This window comes from Desmodus rotundus, chromosome 4 (genome assembly GCF_022682495.2).
Source record: "Desmodus rotundus isolate HL8 chromosome 4, HLdesRot8A.1, whole genome shotgun sequence".
Classification (NCBI taxonomy): Eukaryota; Metazoa; Chordata; class Mammalia; order Chiroptera; family Phyllostomidae; genus Desmodus; species Desmodus rotundus.
In genome coordinates, this window is record NC_071390.1 from 178,811,949 (window position 1) to 178,831,512 (window position 19,564).

At 58.1% G+C, this 19,564-nt stretch overlaps 1 protein-coding gene and 1 pseudogene across 7 annotated transcripts in view; one reads left to right on the forward strand and one right to left on the reverse strand.

Moving 5' to 3' along the window:
- LOC112316798 (TBC1 domain family member 14) overlaps positions 1-19,564 on the forward strand; it is a 168,565-nt gene that overhangs the window by 76,913 nt on the left and 72,088 nt on the right. For 4 of the 7 annotated variants that reach the window (XM_053922483.1, XM_053922481.1, XM_053922482.2 and 1 more), the window contains one exon: positions 18,157-18,892. In XM_053922483.1, coding sequence (XP_053778458.1) covers positions 18,157-18,892 — 736 coding nt within the window. Of the gene's footprint in view, positions 1-9,123; positions 9,154-9,460; positions 9,612-13,282; positions 13,467-18,156; positions 18,893-19,564 lie in introns of those variants that run through there. The other 3 variants (XM_053922486.2, XM_024573720.4, XM_053922487.1) reach the window with 3 other exon arrangements.
- Positions 5,162-6,758, reverse strand: LOC112316799 (large ribosomal subunit protein uL18 pseudogene; annotated as a pseudogene).

Below are 19,564 nucleotides of genomic sequence, written 5' to 3' on the forward strand. Positions count from 1 at the left end.
TCACAGTTAAGTGCTGTTCGTTCCACTGCGGGGTGTGAAGGCCCCTGTACATGAAGTGTCTACAGCGCTCAGGCCACTGCCACCGGGGTCTGTGCTGTGGCCGCCAGCCCTGCAGCTGCCTCCCTGCAGGCTCTGGGCACACCGGGAGGCCCGTGTCTGCGCTGCTGACCAGGAACGGGAAGGAGGGCCCGGGCCAGTCTCTCTGGAAAGCAGCCAGCAGAGGGCCTCGCTGGCCTTGCGTCACTGGGGTGGGCAGCTGGTGTCATGTTCGGCACCGTTGCCTCACTTGACTGAACTGCAACAACAGCGGCAGTGACACCAGCACCTGCCATTTGGGTGGCGGCAGTGCCGTCTGCCCTAGCAATAGTCCCAGCCAGCATGGGTTCACCGTTGCCAAACGTTAACATGGCATTAAGTCACAACCTATGGCGTGGGTACAAGTACCCCATTTTGCAGGTGGGACAACAGGCACAATGGCAAGTGAAGCACGTGGTAGCCTCCCACCCAGTGACCGGTGGAGCCGGGATTTGAACTGGGCACCATAACTACAGAGTCCACCGGACAGTCCCCAAACCTCTATCTGGCCGAGACCCCCAAACCTAAAAAGCATGTGCAGGGGCTGTTGGTGACTGCAGCGAAGCAGTCTTTTCTCATTGCTGTGAGTTGCGCGTCATGAGGGTGACATCTGCAGGAGCTGGACCGAGTCAGGACACCTGGGTGGGGGTCCTGGCGCTGGCCTTGCGCCCCGGGGTGGGGCCCATCATTGCCGGGCCTGGGATCCTCGGGCATGAACGGATATCCGAACAGGACCTCTCAGAGGGTGGGATTCACAGGCAGAGCAGTACAGCCATGCAGACGCCAGAGTGCAAGGCCCACGAGAAGCTCCCTCCCTCTTCCCCAACCTGCCTCCCTGCTGTCCGGGAAGAGCGAAGCCGGAAATGCAAAGGAGAAGTTGCCACACCCCAGTCCAGTAACTCTCAAGAAAATCACATCTGTAGGCTGTCCCTCACTTCCTCCCCTCCCCACCCTCCGTGGGTGGTAGCAAAGGCCCCCCGCGTCTGTCAGGCTCAGGTCCTGCAGAGCCTGCCCCACGGGTGCTGACCGTGGTCAGGCGGCCATCATGTGGCTGGCTTGGTCCAGCCCTCTCACCCCGAAGTGCAGTCACTCCAGCCCTCCTGGTGCTGGCTGGGGTCCAAGGGTAGCGGCCGGGGCGGCAGCAGGACTGGGTAGCAGGGGGTCCCTGGCCCTACAGTGAAGGGGCGGGCATGGGACCTGTGCAGCTCACAGTCCAGGGCACCATTTGGGGGCCCCAGGGCAGGGGAGGCGGCCTGGGGGGGGCGATGCAAGAAGGCCCATCCTCCGGCCTGCTAACCTGACTGGCCGAGGCTTCCCTGAAGCCCAGCCTGCAATCAGATGGGGAAGATGCTCCCCCCCGCCTCCCGCTTCCAGACGGCAGGGCTCCATAGGGTGAGTGCCGGAAGCTAGGTGGCAGGCCCACTAGAGCTCAGGCATCCTCCAACCTCCTTGTCCCCTGTCCCTCGTCACTGTGTGACCCTGACTTGGTCATTCTCTTCCTGACTGGAGTGGCATACCACCTACTCCCTCCCCTGGCCAGACCAAGCAGGGCCAGTTGGTGAGGGGCCGGTAGAGCTTCCCTCGCCTCACCTGGCATGAGGACAAGCCTTCCTCCCTACTCCTTTCTCTCTGCATGCACTCCCCTGTCCCCACTCCTCCCCACATCCTGGGGCAGGTCTGGGAGGTGGGGCGGGACCCCCACACCAGGAGTTCCTGCCGCCTGGCCAGAGCATGTCTGCCCCGTGCCCACCACCTCGGGGACTCCCACTGCAGGGGGGCTGTGCAGGGATGCCTGCCCACACACAGCAACGAGCTGGGCCTGCTGTGGGCTTGTCACCCCCAGGCCAGGGTGGCTGCCACCCCGCTGCTGCTTGCCCTCCATCTCCGGACCCTCAGGCAGAGGGAAGAGCCTCCTGAGGAACCAGAGCTGATGGCAGAGCTGTGGGCTCAGGTCCCTGCAGGGCCTGAGGGCGGGCTGCAGGCTGGGAGCCCTAGGGCACCAGCGCTGGTCCCGGGCCAGCCTGGGCGAGGGTTTCTAGAGCTCTCCCCGACCCCCTCCACCCCTACTGAAGCGGAGCAGCACCAGAGGACCCTGTGCTGGGGGTCTGTGACCCCCACAGCCCCAGGCTGGCCGAGGGCCTCTGCAGGTCCTGGCCCCCTTCTGGCCTGATCAGCTCCTCTTCTCTGTCTGTCACGCACCTGGGGTACCTGTGGTGTCTGCTCAGGCCCCAGTTCCTGCTGGTCAAGTGTCACACTACAAGCTGGAAGCCACTGGCACCAGAGCCGCCCAGCTCAGTGGCCTGCGGGCCTGGCCACCCGACGTGTGCACAGACCTGGGACCCCGCTGGGTGAGCTTGCGGCGGCAAGCCCCAGACTCTCAGCTGCAGCCTTGCACTGTGTGGTCTTGGCCCCCATACCTACTCTGGGCGCCCCCACACAGAGCAGCCTATGCCTGTCTCGATGCCCACCCTTGGAGCCTGTGTTTGCCTGTGTTTGGTCCTGTGGGTGGCCTCCACTTCCCCCATCAAGCCCCACCAGGGATGCTAGGTGAGCCCGCCCCCTTCTGTGTGATCAGGTGATCCTTCCAGGCTCCTCATGTCCCTGCCTCTCCCACTTTCCCAGCCCCAGCCCTGCCTGCAACTCCCCTTCCCAAGCCAGGTTGGAAGTGGAGAGGCCAGGGCTTCCGGGTGACTTCCTCACATGGAACTGGGGTAGCCCGCTCACACTTGCCTCACCCAGACCCGGTGGCATTGCCCCTGGGGCTGGGGGCATGCTTTGTTACCTGGACCAGGCTGGTGAGCAGTGGATCCTTGCCGCCCGCTAACCTTATGGACCCTCCCGGTGGAAATGGGGACAGCAGGCCGGGGTTTCCGAGGGCCGAGGAGCTGGCATTAAATGGCTGATTAGGAGGGGAAAAGGCCTTGGTTAAGAGACAGGGTTTGTAAACATTCACTCATCAATTCATTCAGCAAACATGTGTCAAGAGCCTACTGTGTGCTGGGTCTGAATCCTGATGCCGGTAATAAATTTTATTTTTCTGCTTCAGGAAACTTCCCTCAGCCCCTGTTTTCTGGAAAGAAAGATATCACAATCCCCCCCTCCCCCTCCCCGGCATAAACTTCGGAGGCTCGCTCCAGCCTGGCTGAGCTATGGACATGCTCTTTTAGGACTTTGAAGGAAAGGCCTGAAGCCCGACAGCCCACTTGTTAGAAGGCTCTTCCTTATCTTGCCCCCAAATATTCCTGTCTGGCAGCCCCGTAGCCGCATCCCACTCTGGGGCCTCGGCAAGTCAGCAAGCTCGCGGTGTGGGGGAAGCCTGCCGGTGCGGCTCTGCCCTGACCAGGGCCGCCTGGCGTCTCTGGGCCGGGCCGGGGGCAGAAGGAGGCCCAGTCATCGGTTTTACACACTCAGCGGTGGTGCGGCAACTCCTGCAGAACTAGTCACACGATTCCTCGGGAGGAGACACACACGAGGGCCCTTCTCCAGCCTGTGACTCTGCAGACCGGCGTTAACATTGTGGTTTCCTCCTTGGCCACGTGGGCTTCCCTTCACAGCTGCGAGTCTATGGGGGAGACCGGTGCGCAGCCTCCAGAAATGGGGCCTCCCCGTCCCAGCCCCACAGCCCTGTGAGTGGGGCAGCAGAGGAACCCCGCAGTGGGGCCCTGCAGCACGGGACCACAGTCCCCAAACTGTCCTGAGCACCTGCTGGGTGCCCTTGTCAGGCTCATGGCTGATGGGGCAGACAGGCCCTGACTGGGACCCTGGGAGGCCATGTGCGGGGGGTCTGAGAAGGGGTGACACGCTGGGGAAAACCGGCTCCCAGGCGGCTCCATGCAGCACCCCTCACCCCCGAGGTTCTTGGTCCATGTTTGGAGTTTAGAGGTGGTCCCTCTGTCTGCCACTCAGCAGGTACTTGCTTCTGAGCCCCCTCCCTGGCCAGCCAGCATGGAGTGGGGGATCCTCCATTCTGCTGCTGCCTCTCCTTGGCAGATCTGCTCCCCCTGCCTCACATCGGCTACAGGGGGCACGGGGGATGTGCAAGGAGATGTACAGGAGGGAGTAACCAGCCCTGCCAGGTGTGGGCACGGGGGGCAAGTGTGTGGCAAGGAGCCTTGGGGGTCATTTTTGAGGGAGCTGGGAACAGCCACCATGCCAGCTGTGGAGGGGGGCGGGGTGGGGGCTGGACAGAGGTACTAGGACTTTTAGGAAGCCCCTTTCTGCAGACGGGAGAGGGCTGGGGCCAGCTGTGTCCGGGGGTGAGGGGTGCAGGGGTGTGTGTGTATGTGAGTGTCACTGTTAGAAGGCCTGGGGTCAAATCCTGCCTGTGGACTCAGCAGCTCTGCGGCCTTGGGAGGAAGGCTCCCCTGTCCGACTCCCTCCGCCCTCCCCCCAGTTTCCTCTCTGCCACCCTGGTGAGGATGTGGGGGGCAGACCCACATGTGCAGGGCTCACTAAGGCTCTGTTGTTATTCGCTCTGAGTGGGCCCCAGGCTGCATGCTAGGGGCCTGGGGACAGCACAGAGACCCTACGAGGCCAGGAGGTGTCTGGGAGGTGGCCCGGAGGCTGCTGGAGCCCAGTGGCAGCCTGGAGGTGCAGACGTGGCATAGAGTTGGGAAAGGTGTTCTGAGGGCCAGAGCACCTGGGGCGATGTTCTGAGCCACCCCTGGAGGGAACTAGGAACTGAAGGAGGGAGGGGGTTCCCAGAGGTCCAGGTGGAGGGCAGAGCGGGTGTGCAGGTGGGGATGAGAGACCTAAGGCCAGTGACGGAGCCTCACACGTGGTGGGACGGTCCCCACAGTGGGCTGTCTGGTGTAGGAGGGAGCTGTGTGCCCCTGCCCACCTCTGCCCTCTGTACCCACCTCACACGGCTCCCCCGTGAGACTTGTCCCTGCAGCCTCTAAATCGAGCTTTGCTTTCTGACGGTGGCAGCAGCAAGCAACTGGGTGACATGTGAAAAATAAGGCTGTTTGGAAAATTCCACTGCCGTGTGCTGGTGACAGGGAGCCCCGCCCCAGCGCCTTCTGCTTCCTGTGTACCCAGAGCCTCAAGGCCTCCGGCACTGGGCACCTGTTAACAGTCAGGGAGCCACAGGCCACAGGGGGGCCCTGCCCCAGCTGCATTGTAAGTTACCTCTCCCAGTCTCGGCTGCTCTGGGAACGGGTGCCCCTTGGTTTTGGGCCAGACCCACCTGGATTCAAGCGCTCCTAGTGAAATGGGGTGATGATACAGCGTCATGGGGCCTCTGGGGCAGGTAGAGGCTGTTACAAAGGTGGGCCGCTCGGCCTGCAGCTCCCCACACAGTGGGAACAGTGCTTGCCTTGTTCCTCCCCAAGCTTTGGTGAGAAGGGCCAGAGGCTCAAGCCTGCATCCGACGGAAGTCTGTGACTCACCCATTGGTGAGTATCGTAGGACATCTTAATTGTAAATAAAGCATACATTTCTTCTGGGCAACTCTGTCTCAAAATATATGGGGGCAGAAGATAATCACGTGTGTTCTGGTATTCCCTTCAGTGTTTTCTTCCTGTCTATATTCCTGTGGATGATGCCAATTCTATATTCTTTTTTTTTTTTGGCTTGGTCAATAAATTTATTAGTCTTTTTTTTTTAAAGATTTTATTACTTTTTAGACAGCGGGGAAGGAGGGAGAAAGAGAGGGAGAGAAACATCAATGTGTGGTTACCTCTCACGCACACCCCACTGAGGACCTGGCCTGCAACCCAGGCATGTGCCCTGACTGGGAATAGAACTGGTGACCCTTTGATTCCCAGGCCAGCACTCAATCCACTGAGCCACACCAGCCAGGGCCATTTACTAGTCCTTATCTGACAAATCTTCATAGAAAATTATGGTTTAGTTGATTAGCTCTCGGCAGCCTGTTCCTGAGTTCTCAGGAAGCGTGCCTTCTTCTAGGCTACCCAGTCTGTCTTGTGAGCAAGAGATGTGTTGGGCGGCCCCACCGTTTAACTTCTTTCTTGGGCTTTTCCCGTAAACCCGGCTCTCTCGCACAGCAGCCTGGGCTTTCTCACCCAGTGCCTCCGCCTGGGGTGCAGGTATGCTGTTCCCCACGTGCTGAGAGAACTGGTCCCTGTAAGCCTCTCCGTCTTCTTCCGTTAGGTAACCCGTATCATCTGCGGCCTTCTGACCCACGCTGTGCTTCTGCGTTCAATTCCTTGCTTTCTGGATGGTAAGCGGGGACTCGTCCGGCACTGTGAGGGACAGACAAGCCTCTGTCCCCATTTCCCTTCAGGGCCCCCAACACTCTATTTCTGGTGGTCATTATGGCAAGCCCTGCATCCGAACAGCAGGTGAAGGCGCTAGGTAGGCCATCAATGCTTTCCATACTGCAGCCACCCCCACGTGGCCGTCACAGACCTCATCCGTGCTGAGCCTGCTGAGAAGCCTGCGGGCTGGCTGCCGCAGCCTAACCCGCCACACCGTACTTCGGGAGTTCTCGAGCACGAACTGCGTGAACTCTCCTACCTCCTTCCATACGGGCACGTGCAATGTGACAAATGCTGTCTGTCTTGGTCACCCAAACTATCACCCTGTACTTGGGGTGCCTCGTATTTATTTTTATCCTGGATTACCAAGCACTTCTGGGCATAGCACCCCTCCCTGTCTTCTAAATTTCACTTGGTATCTCTTGAAGTAGGCTTGCTCTTGACAAGTTTAAGAAACCCCATCCTGCGGAAGAGACCCCTATCCGCACAAGGTCATGGACCTGCAGGCCCCAGAGCGTGGCCCGGGGCAGGCTCAGGGCGGGGCACGGGTGTGCATTACATATTCTTTGATTTTATCATTTAAAATTCAGCATCACTCATAGTTTAAGCATTTCGTCTTTGCTCTACGATAACTTCTTGAAAGGTTTTTAAGACAGCCCCACTGAGTTAACCTTCCCTCACGGTCAGACTTGCATGTCATGTCCCTTTCGCTGCTGGAAGTAACACTGTGGCGACATCAGTCGGCCAGAATTTGGGGTGACTTCACGGGTGTTTTGGACCACAGGGATTCTGAGGGCTGTTGTTTTCTGCCTCCTCCTTTGCTGGGCCATGCCCTCCCTGTCACAAATGTGCTACTTTTAGGAGTCCTGCCTCCCAAATTCACTGATTTGAACCCAGTGCAGGTAGGAGACAGGGGCTGTGCCTGTTAAAACCAAGTGAAGGTGGGCAGCTCCGGTGTGAGGGCCTGTGCGCTGCTTCTTGCAGCCAAGTCCAAGTGCGGAGGCTCCTTCATGGTGGCTACTCTGCCTGTTCAGACACTTTCCCGTCCCCGTGTCTCCAGCTCTCTTCCACGCTGCCCCACTGCAACCTGTCTCCGTATCGGGGAGGGAGGCAGGGAGGCACTGAGCTTCTGAGAAGTGGTGTGAGTGTGCATGGCCACACAGCTGACCTTGTTTGTTGTATTTTTAATTTCGTTACTCAGTTGTGAGGAGGACTCATCTAGAACACTTCTGGGTGCTAATGAAAAATGGGAACACGTGACTGCGGGTGTAAGCGACTAATGGGCTCCAGGCCCAGAGCAGGGGGTGGGGGGCAACAGGATGGGGAGAGGGTGATGCAAACAGAGGGCGCCAAAGCCTGTGGGCCACAAACTCCTTTTGGTTCTGGGCTCAGGACGGTGGTTCCTTCTCACTGTGGGGCTTTAAAACCCTAAGACTCAGAATGAGGGCTGGAAGGGATTTGTGGAGTCGCAAGGAACACTGTAAAAGGAGGTTTATTAATCTGATGTATTAGGTTGCTAATTCAGGCCTGAAGCAAGCCTCTACTTTTCCATTAGTGTGTGCTTAAAATAAGCTGGGGAGGTCACGTTAGGGTTTGAAGGATACCTGGTATTATTTTCTCTTAATTTTTAAAATATTTTAACACATTTTTCCACCTAGAAATGTAAGCATTTATAAAGCTATTATGCACCAAGCCCTCTGAGGGTGTTAAGGTACCCTACTAAGCGTTTGCCTTGCTCAAGTCCTTGCCCTCTGCCACCATAACTAACAGGTGCTAAGCATTTGCAGAGCTACGAGACAGGAGGAAGTCAGGGTTCTTTGGCCCAACCCACATGACTGTGGCCCTGACAAAGTAATCTTTCGCTGCATGCCTCCAGATGCTCTCTGGGCTGGGGAGATTACCCTTCCTGCCCGTGACCGATCTGCTCTCCCGTTCTCCCTTAGACTCAGCTGGCCGGTCTCTGAGGTTTCCTCTCTGGTAATTCTACTGGTGACAGCACTCGGGGCTGCTGGCTGGCAGGATCAAAGCCCAGTGTGCAACCCAGGCCTTCTGGGTCCCAGCCACTGGAGTCTTTCCTCTAGACTTGATGTCCCCAGAAGACAATGACAATTTAATAAATATTTAAGTGCCTACTATTTGCCAGGCACAGGTCACACAGCAGTAAACAGAGGACAGGCGGGGTTTGCCTCAGGAAGCCTCCATCTAGGAGAACAGATTAGCTACTGCCTAACAAGTTTCTCATTCAGGGCCTCACGAGGTTTTGGAAGGTGGTCTGCGTGGGGCACCTGGCTTCCGAACCCTCCCGGCTACTGTCCGGGGTCCTGGGACCTTGGGCAAGAGGCTTTTCTGCCTCTCTATACACTACGCGGCTTTGATCACAGACCCTGTCCAGGCGTTTCTGCAACGTTGACGCAAAATAATGCCCATAAACGCTAGGCTAGGGGATCCCCAAACTTGTCTGCACATTACCCAACTTGCAAAACTAACTCACCTCCAAGTAACTGGCCTGGGGAGTGGCCTGGGCTTTGGCATTTTCAAAGATCCCCAGGCGCTTGCACTGGGTAAGAGCTCAGTAAAGGACAACTACCAGAAAAGCCCATTTTACAGATAAAGTGACTAAAGCCGGGCATGGAGGCCGCCGGTCCGGCCTGTGGTCGCGGTTCGCCCACACAGGCCTCCGGTCTCCGGCCAGGAGGGGACCTGGCCCCTCCTCCCACCGCACACCTGCCCAGAGGCAGGGGCACCCATCGATGCGCTCCACCGCTCGGCTCCCCACGCCTGGTCCCTGCCCGCGCGAGCCCCTTCCCCCTCCCGGCAGCTTCCCACTTCCAAGATGGCCGCGGGTGGAGCCGACCAGGTAAGGGGGCCCCAGGCGAGTGTCCAAGAGGGCTCTGTGGACACGACGATCCCTTCAGGCAACTCTCGCGGCTCCGCTTGGCCCTCGGGAGAGCAGAGGGCCGGCGACGCCGCGGCGGGGCCCTGGGTGGAGTGGGGAGCGGGTCGCAGGAAGGGCTGCAGGGCGAGCGTCGAGTTCTAGGAGCTGCAGCGGCGGTGCGGCGGGAGGCGGCAGCTCTGATAGAAGAGCGGCCGCGGCCGGCGGGGGGCGGGGCGAGGATGCGCGGGGCGGGGCGAGGGCGCGCGGGGCGGGGCGAGGGCGTGCTCCGCCGTTGGCCGCGGGCGGCTCGCGCGCACCTGCTCGCCGGACCCGCCGCCTGCCGCGCTCCCTGCGTTCTCGCCGCTCAAGTTGCGGGTCCCGCGGGACTTGGGGTACCTACTCGCCAGCTCCGGGATGGCGTCGGAGCTGAGCTAACTCCGGTACTGAGGGCCTGCGGCGGGGGCGGGGCTGGGAGGGCGGGAGGGGCCCCAGGCGTGCGGCGCCGCTGCCACCTGCTGCAGCGGCGACCGGAGCGGGGAGGTGGCCTCGGGCGGGCGGGGTGGCGGGCCAGCGCGCGTCCGGGTCCTGATCCGCCGCCCCCTCGCCGCGCGGTCGCCACTTAGTCCGGCACTGGGGAGCCCGTGGGGCCCGGGGAACACTGCGGGCTCAGTAAAGAACAACTCGGCGCTCGACCGCCCCTCAGTGAGACGCGCACCCTGACACGCTTCTTTTCCGGAACTTGACGAAGAGTTTGTCCTTTCAGATGCGCGGGGCTGCGGGCTCAGCGCTTGGACCCGCCCCTCCCGGCAGCGGGGCCCCTTCCACCTCGGGGTCCCCGATCCCTTGGAGCCTCCCCCTCCACGTGGAGCCCCTGACACCCTTCCTTCTTGGAATCCCTGTCCCTAGGCCCCAGACGCCCTCCTCCTGGGACCCTCTGCCCCTCGATCGGGACTCCCGTTCCCCGGCCCTGGACCCCCCTGCGCCTTGCTGACCCAGGCTGGAAGGCTCCAGCCGGTATGTGTCGGGCGCGGGGAGGACACTGCCCAGGCGTTCCTCGCTGGCCAGGGAGCTGGCCGGAGGAAGGAGTCGGCGGCTGGAAGCTGAGGGGGTGAAGCCGTGATGAAGCGGAGGACTGGCCCTGCACGCCCTAGTCCCCAGACCCCACACCAGGCATTTTAGTGACAGGATCTTTGCCTGGCCAGGTGAAACCATTTCTGCCTTAAAATTGCACAGGGCACTGTTTTCACCAGCGTGGAAATGGCAGCTGTGCTTTGGAAGATTGTCGGTGCAGGAGGCCCTGGGGACCAGTGTCTGGGGCGTGGAGGCCCCTCGCCGTTGTCCTCGTGGAGCCTTTCGGGAGCGGGGGTTGTTGCCCCGCAGTTAGGTCTGTGGCTGGGCACTGTGAGGTGCTTTGCCTGGGCCAGGTCTCCTTCTAGCAGTCTTGGAACACTTCCTCTTGCCCTGTTCGTCTGGCCAGGACCAGCCCTGGTCTCAAGCTTGGGTGCGACTTCCCAACCTATTACACCCTGCCCTATCCCAGGTGCCCCTACACCCCCAGGCTCTTAGGTCTCCTGTCTGTTTGACCCCTTGAGTTTGAGGGCTCCACCTGATCCCCAGCCCTGGTGAGAACCTGGCATGGACTTGGGCCCAGGGTTATTCAGGGAACACACCTTTTGGGAAACTAAATTAGGGAGGTAACGTAGCTCACTGGTTCGTAGGCACCTGGCAGGGGAGAGGCAGAGGTGGGATTCCGAGTCTGCACCTCAGTGTCCTCCATGGTCCTCGTAGTCCGCTGCAGGCCCCTGTGCAGCACTTCACTGGGCCGGGGCTGGGCTGGCTCCAGGTTGGTGAAACAGTTTTCACCTTCTGCCCAGCCTTGCCTGGCTCTGCTGACCACCTCCAGTGCTCACCACCAGGCCTTCTCGCTCTCCCTCTCCACTCCTCCACTTCTCCACCCCTCTGTCCAGCAGGTGAATTCCTGTCCTTCCTGCCTCCACTTCCCTGTGCTTGTGCCCTGCCAAAGGCCTCTGTAACAGTGAGGGCCCCGTTTATCAGAGCACCTGGTTTGGGGGTCTGTCTCCCACATTGGTCCGAGCCTCTGGCCTTCCTGTCGCAGCCTCAGCGCAGGGGATGCCTGCCTAGCATGCTGTCCTTGCTTGTGGACCGCTGAGACCTTGGAGAAGGTTTGTCATCAAAGCAGACATTTATACGTATGTGAGAGGATTTTAGGGAAATGGCTGTTGTTTGCTCATGTCTGTTTTAGGACAGATACAAACTTTGTAGGGCCTGGGTTTAGAATTCGGGAGCGTCAAGCTGGAAGGACCTCAGGTAGATCAGCAGGGCTGATTGTCTCCTTTTACAGATGGGGAAGTTGAGGCCCAGAGCTCAGTCAGTGCTGCCCAGCAAGTGAGAGGAGAGATGTTAGGGACAGGAGGAAGCTGTGCAGTGAGGCTGTGCGGACAGACTGGCTGTGTCTGAGCTTGCTTATGCAAATGAGGTGCTAAAATAGTGGGCCTGAGCTGGCTGGGCCTATCAGGTGCCCAGGAAAGAATAACACCAGCCAGCTTTTCTAAGGCTTAACTCTTGCCTGGCAACAGTTCTAAAGGCTATATGTGGATTACTTCCCCTAATCTTTCAGCTGCCTGAGGAGACAGGCTCTGCTGTCGGCCCCGTTTTACTACACAGAAATTGAGGCACAGGAAAATCGAGAAACTTGTTCAAGGTCATAGAAAATGGAGAGGCTGGGATTTGAACCTAGACAATCTATCTCCAGAACCTGCACCCCCCCATTTATTTATTTATTTATTTATCAAAAGACTTTATTTATTTATTTTTAGAGAGAGGGAGAGGGAGGGAAAAAGAGAGGGAGAGAAACATCAATGTGTGGTTGCCTCTCCAGCAGCTCTTACTGGGGACCTGGCCTGCAACGCAGGCATGTGCCCTGACCGGGAACCGAACCAATGACCCTTTGGTTCGCAGGCCATCGCTAACTTCTCTGAGCCACACCAGCCAGGGCACCCCCTCATTTACTTTATTTTTAAAACTTTTCTATTGAAGCTAACATACATACAGAAAAAATTGTTAACTGTTTAGCTTATCGGTCATCACAAAATGTAGGGCCTGTGTTCCTGAGCACTGCAGCAGCCACTTGGCGTCAGGCCTGGTTCGGGTTCAGCGTGTGTTCCTGTGTGAGCCTGGGCAGGTGGCTCAGCCCCTCTGCGCCTCAGTGTCTGCAGTGCTCTCGCAGGGCTCGGGGTGACTGGCGCAGGCGATGGCACGTTTGGTTATGGTGTGTCTTTGGTGAATGGTTTCTCTTCTTAACGATGATGAGTATAAGTTGCGTTGGCTTTCTTAAGTGGTCGGCATGCCTCCCTGACCTGTCTGTGGCCCCTCAAGCACACTGGTGCTTAGGCGATTCGTTTTGGTAAATAGCCAAATGCAGTTGAAATATTTTGGGGTCATGGGGCGTCCCCCATATGTTGAATGTCCTCAGTTGAAGATGTCCCCCCCATGCCTTTTCAACGTGACCACCTTCGGGCAGTGTGACTTCAGAGTCTCTTCTGTAGGGCTGTGGAGGGGCCTTTGGGGGCCTTCGCGGTCTAACCCCGGTTTCTGCCTGGTTTGCTGACGGACCCAAACTTGGTTAAACAACACTGTGTTGAGTCCCAGGTGCCTGAAAGTTGCCATTCACCCCCCAGCGGAGTATATCGAACTTCTAAGAAATTCTGTTTTTTAAGGTTTCTTTTTTATCCTAAAGAATAACCCATTTAAAAACCAGAATACTTTTCTAGTTGATTTTTCATTCTACGAAATGCAAATTAACCCCCTGTTTTAGGTTCTCGTGCGGGCCACGTGAAGAGGAAGTGCTTTAGCGTCAGGTCAGCCCTGGCACTGCCAGTTGGTCACACACACCTTCCGGGCCCCTGTCGTGTGTCTGTGAGCTGGTAATGACGGGGTCGTCGTGGAGGGTGCACAGAGGGTAGGCGTGAACACTCAACGGTGAACTCGGTGCCCAACGTGTAGTGCGCACTTGGCGAGCCGGGGCGTCTGCTCTCGTTAATTGTTAATGGAGGCACCTGAGCCCTGGATCGGCCTGTGCATTTCTTTCCAGGAACCTTGGTGTGTGCGCCAGGACCTGAGTTAAAAAAAGGAAGATGGTGGTTGGTGCTGCGGAGCCCTCTGTGAAGCTGGCTCATCCACAGGGGAAATGCCGCAGATAGCCGAGCGCTTGACTCTGGAGAGGAGTCGGGGGAGGCAGGCGTGGAGCTGGGTTGATGGGCAGCTTGGCAGCGAAGGTGAGTGCCCGCAGCCTCCTGGGAGGGTCAGGGGGAGCAGCCGCATCCCTGTGCCAGTGTGGCTGGAGGGGGCGGCCTTCCTCCACGGTCTCCAGAGAGCAGCTGGGCACGGAGGGCTGCATCGAGGACGGGAAGGAGCCAGGGGGCTTCTGCGTGGATGGGCGGCGTGACTGCTCCCCGAAGCCACCAGTGAGGGTTTCCCCGCCTGGGATCAAAACTGAATCCCTTGGTTTTGGCTTCATGAACTCTTTCTTTTATCTATGAAGATGTAGTCAAGACTTAGTCCTATTGCTTTTTAAGGAGAAAATGAAACCTTTGCTTCAAGGTGGAACTGTGTCCAGCCTTGTTCAGGATCACGGGTCAGAGCCACTGCCCACTCTGTGGCCTGCAGTAACCCCAGGACGTGGCCCAGCGGAGTGCGGCTCATTCGACTCTCTCGGGCACTTGTTTGCTGCCTGCAGAACTCACTTTTGTGGCAGGCAGATGAAACGCAGGTGGTCTTGCTGCCTGGAGTGAACACTGCCTCCTTCTTTTCCGCGCTTGGCGTCTTGTGTGTCTACTCTGGTCTGGGAGGCGATGGCTGGTCGCCACTACACTTGTGGTGAGCGTGTCCACAGCTGCTGCCGGGCTGTGCCTGAGAGCCTGGGGGCGCCCTGTGGTGGCCGCTGCAGCGGGCTTGTGTCCTCGGGCCATGGTGGTGTGGCCTTTGGGAAACAGCCGTGCTGTGTCTTACTTCCCTGCACCTCCGACAGTGTTCCTTGCCGGCTAGTCTAGTGGCCGACGGGAGGCATGGGCGGCTGTCCCTTCCCTGCTGTGTCTGTCGTCGCTCACATGCCAGGAGCTCGATGGGACGGATTTTCTGCCTCGTCTTGTTACTTCCACTGCTTACCTTGTTTTTGGGACATAACCCAGTTCTCAGAAGATGTTTCTTGGATCGACTGTACCTGAAACCTGCCCACTTAGAATGTAGTTGTCAGTAATAATTAATTCAACAAATAGATTTGTGAATCCTTAATCCATGCCAGGCATTTGTCCAGGCAGTGGTGTCCAGAAGCTATTAGTGCTGAGCCTGCGGAGCTTTGAAGCCAGTGCAGGGAGACATGGGAACAGCTGTAAACATAGTTGTTTTAGGTGGGATGTAGCCAAGAGGAGTTGAAGAGGAAGGAGGGCCTGCAGCTTCCTGGGAGAGGTAGGGAGGCTTCTCAGAGGAGGTGGCCTTGGAAGTGTGCTGTGCCTCCTGGCGGCACCTGCTACTAGATCTCTCGGGGCACCGAAGGCCGAGCTGGGAGCGTGTCCCAGGCATGGTGCAGCAGTCCTGGGTGCTGAGCGAGCTGAAGTGACAGTGTGAGGCTGGGAGGCTGGCAGGGACGGATTTGGAGCGCCCTGTGCCAGCTTGGGGAATTCAGGCTTATTCTGTCTTTAGAAAACATGTGACTTGGAGGCGGGCCAGCGGCAGTTGGCCTCCTGGCAGGCTTCCAGAGTCCGCCTGCAGCCTGTCTCAGCGGCACTGTGCGCCCCCCCCACCCCCGGGGCACGTGCTCTCCCTGGGGGTGCGGTCTCTGGTTTTACAGCACTGGTGGCACCAGGTGGGAGGGCTTGAGGACAGGTGGCCTTGGCCCTTGAAGATTTTGGGTTTAGAGTGTGTTGCAAGCGGAAGTACTTTTTCCCTGTTAGGTTTATTTTCCTGAAGGAACACCCTGTTCCTGAGGCTTAAGGAACTTAAACTGGACTTGGAACACGCGGAGGCCTCACCGGTGGCTCAGCAGCTCCCTTAGAGCAGGCCCTGGGCTGCTCCTCAGGCCCTGCGAGGCCACACCCCCATCTTCCCTGTGCTCCAGTCAGGTGACTCGGAGGAGAGGGGTCCCTGGGTTCCCTTACCGCACTTGTTACGCATTCCTGTCACTCTGGTATTTCAGTTCAAGTCCATTTTTTGGTAGGTACTTGAGCTTTCAATGTGGTTAAAGTAGAGAAAATTCCTGTTTAGTGGGTACCTGCCGCGCGTGTCAGATGCAGGGTGCACTGGTGCTTTCCCCAAACCACCTCCTTTCATTGGCTTCCAGTCCCCCCGGGATTTCTAGGGAGCACCCCGTTTCACTGATGGGGAGGAGGGGAGTGGAGGCTCAGAAAGGTCCAGCATTTCCCCCCCACCCCTCAGGTTGCCCCAGCTGGTAGGCGGCAGAGCAAGAATTTCAGCCAGGCCGGCAGAGTCGTTCCCTCCCGGGCTTCCTCTTGCATTTAGGCTTTGTGCCACTTTGACCTGTTGGGGTGCCTGTGGTGTTTTGATGTTCTAATTACCTTTGACATCACTGAAGATTATCTCTTATCTATGTTTTTCCTTTTCATTAAAATAGAAAAGTGGAACTTCCAGGTTTGTCTAAGTTTGACTCCCTGTCTCTTCCTTGTGTGAATCCTTTGTTTCACTGCCTGGGCTCAGTTCAGAGATTTTCCCAGAGCAGGGTCCCAGAGCGGGGTCCCAGACACAATTTGCTGGGACCTTGCCCGGGAGTAGCTCACGACCTGCCGGGAGTCTGGGGGAGGCTGTGGCCCAGCGAGTTCAGGGCAGTGGGCCACACAGCATTGAAAACGTGCTCACCTGTGTGAGGGGTGCTCAGGGACTTCCGGGGGGTGACCTGAGTTTTCACTCTGTGTTTTTATTTTCATTTATTTTTAGTTAATTAGTTGCTTTTTGCTTCACCGTTTATCCCCCCTGTACCCGCCTCTGCCCCTCCCCCAGCAGCCCGCAGCGCCTACGCTCGCATCCGTGTCCAGAGAGCGCTTCCTTCCTTTCAGGTCGTTTCACGGAGCATTATAATTTCATTTTCGTGTGGGACTCGATTTTGCCGGTATTTTTGTTTTGGGGCAGCGCGCGTGGCTCTACCTTCCGAGAGAAGCTGGCAGCCGAGGAGTAGAGCGCCGCGGTTAGGTGACCCTTCCTCCCTCTCTGGGCTGCGCGCAGGCTTGTGTGTGTGGTTCCGTCTCTTTCCGAATTCTGCCTTTCCATTCATTCCTTTGTGTTTCTCTTGTTGCTTCAGGTCCGCACTGACTGGTCCCTTCGATTTCGGTGAGGGAAGGCCATGAACCCCTCTTCCCTTTTCTGCTTTCGATGAATTGGCTTTGCAGTGTTGACCGAGTTGAAGTTGAGAGGCAGCCAGGCTTCTTGGAGGGGAGCTGGAAGGCTCTTTACAAAAGCTAAAAAACACCCAGGAGGGCGTGGTTATCAAAAGGGTGTTGTTGCCGCCCTGCTTGGAAACCTTCAGCGACTTTCTGACTTTCTGTTGGGTGGTAGCAGCTACCCGCAGAGTGCCCTGGGGGCCGGGGAGCTGTTCTCTCGCACTTTCACTCTCCTGAGGCCGAGGCCCTGTGGTGGGGCTGGGACAGGACCCAGCCGTGTCGAGTTCCAGGCCCGTCCTCTCTGGTGCTCTGCTCCACGGATCAGATTCAGTGCACCACCAGGTCCCTTTAGCTTTGACATTTCAAAGGACAATAGAGGGTGACATCATGTATGCCAGGGCCCTCAGTCCTCTGGACACTGTGCTGTCCGAGCTGGTGCACCTCCTACCCCTCTTCCGCACCCCAGTCTTCAGCCAGAGAAGGGCCGGGCCCTGGGGGTGCGTGTGTGTGAGTGTGTGTGTGTGTGTGTGTGTGACCGGCTGCTTTGACTTCTCACTCAGTTTGTATCTCAGGGTGTCATGGTCTGTCTTTTTCCTGTATCGCTTCTCCGTCCCCGCTGAGCCAGTCTTCTGACCTGGGCTTTTCTGACTCCATACTAAGCCATTTGTCCACTAGGTGTGGCCTGTTCGGGGGTCAGCCCTATAGATCCCAGCCCTGCCGCTAGGTAACTGTGTGACGTTGGGCCTGATTCTTAACCTCTCTGTGCTCGAGTCCTCCTGTGGTAAAGGGGGTGCTGCGCCTCACCTTGCAGGGCTGAGCGAGGTGACGACACCTTTGTGGAGGCCACTGCCAGCAGGGCTGTGTCTGGGGTCCTCTCGCCACATGTGGTGTGTGCAGTTGATCTTGTTTTAAAAACGTCATTTTTTTTTTAGAAAAACCTCACCTGAGGCTATGTTTATTGATTTTAAAGGGAGAAGAGGGGGTGGGAGGGGAGAAAGAAATGTTGATCGGTTGTCTCCAGGGACTGAACCTGCAACCTAGGCATGTGCCCTGGTCTGGAATCAAACCTGCAACTTTTTCGTACACAGCACGACGCCCCCAACCACCCGTCAGAGCCGCCGGCCAGGGCAAAGACAGCCTGGTTTTTATGCTGCCGCAGAGCAAGTAGAGCCTTGCCTTGTGTGTGGGTTAAGAATCCACGTGCCCTCAACAGAGATCGCCTGTTCATCATTAAAAAGCCCCGGCTTTGCCTGGCACAGCCCTCATGCTGCCGCCAGCGCCGCCCTGGGGCCACGGGTGTGACTGGCGGGGGGCCACAAGGATGGCGGAGATGATTATTTTACATATTTTTACCCTCCATGTATCCTTCGTTTGAGTTACCTTCCTGGTATTTTATATCATGATAATTTATGTCAGATCTCTAACTGCTGGTCCTGAACTAAAACTTGGGTATGTAGGACTTTTTTCAAGGATTCCTTCTCTAAAAAAGGTGTCAGGACGTTAGAGCTGTGCTTTGGAGGAGTGGCATCTTTGGCTTTTCCCTCCACTGCCTTAATTTCCATTCTGGTGTTTTTCCTAGTTTCTCCTTGGACCAAGATGACTGATGGAAGCCTTTCCAGCTCTACGAATGGCGTAGCCCTGATGGGCATTCTGGACGGTCAGCCAGGAAACCACATTCAGCACCTGCAGCACGCGAACCTCAAGGCCCCCAGATCCCTGTCATTGTCCGAGTACGGGCCCAAGCGGACACTCGGGGCGCTGGACCAGCACAGCCTGCAGTCGGCGGACTCAGGCATCCCCACCCTAGAGATCAGCGACCCGGAGCCTGTGCCCTGCAGCGCGGTCCACGTGAGGAGGAAGCAGTCTGAGTCGGAGGCAGGCCCCGAGCGGGCCTGCCAGAGCGCATGCCCCCTGCCCTCCTACGCAGCGCCGGCCCCCGCGGGCCCTGAGCGGGAGCAGAGTGTGCGGAAGTCCTCCACGTTTCCCAGGACGGGCTACGACTCGCTGAAGCTCTGCAGCCCCCCCTCCAGAGCCCTGAACCGCAGCGACGATGTCTCCCTCTGCAGCGTGTCCAGTCTCGGCACGGAGCTGTCCACCACACTGTCCGTCAGTAATGAGGACATCTTGGACCTTGTGGTCACGAGCAGCTCCAGTGCCATTGTGACCCTGGAGAATGACGATGACCCGCAGTTCACTGACGTCACCTTGAGCTCCATCAAGGAAACCCATGACCTATACCAGCAGGACTGTGTGGATGAAATTGCGGAGGGAAGTAAATTGAGAATACTGGGTCCATTCAGTAACTTCTTCACCAGGTAATGTCACTCTGTCTCTCTGGAAGGTGCAGGTTGTTGACTGCAGACCAGTTCTGTTGTTCTTGTCGGGCCTCTGTTGCTGCGTGTGCCCTGCCCTGTCGAGCAGGCCCCGTGTCGGACAGGGAATCCTGCCCAGGACGCTGCAGAGTGCTGTGTGGGCCTGGTCTGTTGGCGGTGCTGCTCTTCGATTCCTTCTGCTAGCTGTCACTTGTGTGTCTTTGGCTCTCTCGCACAGTCTCTTGTCACCTCCTGGCTTCTGACTGGCTGCGGCTGAGGATGGCCCACAAGCGGTCCGTGTCAGCAGACCAGCAGCCTGCTTCGCCAGGGCCTTCACGCTGCATTCTCTGCAGGGCCTTCACGCTGGTGCCCTGAGTGCTCTGGGCCGACCAGAGGCTGCTGGTAAGGCCGATGGCAGATGGAGTCACCCGCACTTCCCACTGCAGCCCCCACCTGTGTAACGCAAGGCTGGCGTTTCTGGGGGCCCCTGGTCATGTCACGTGCGCTGGGACCAGACCGTGCACCCTGTCACCCAGGTGCCAGACCAGGGCTGTGGGGGTCCCCGTGGGGACAGCTCCCGCAGCATCAGCCCCTTCCCTGTGCTTTCGTGCTGTCATTCGGCAAGTGTGTGTCCTGGGCACTGCCCTTGGCAGGTGGTGCAGGCGCTGCGCAGCG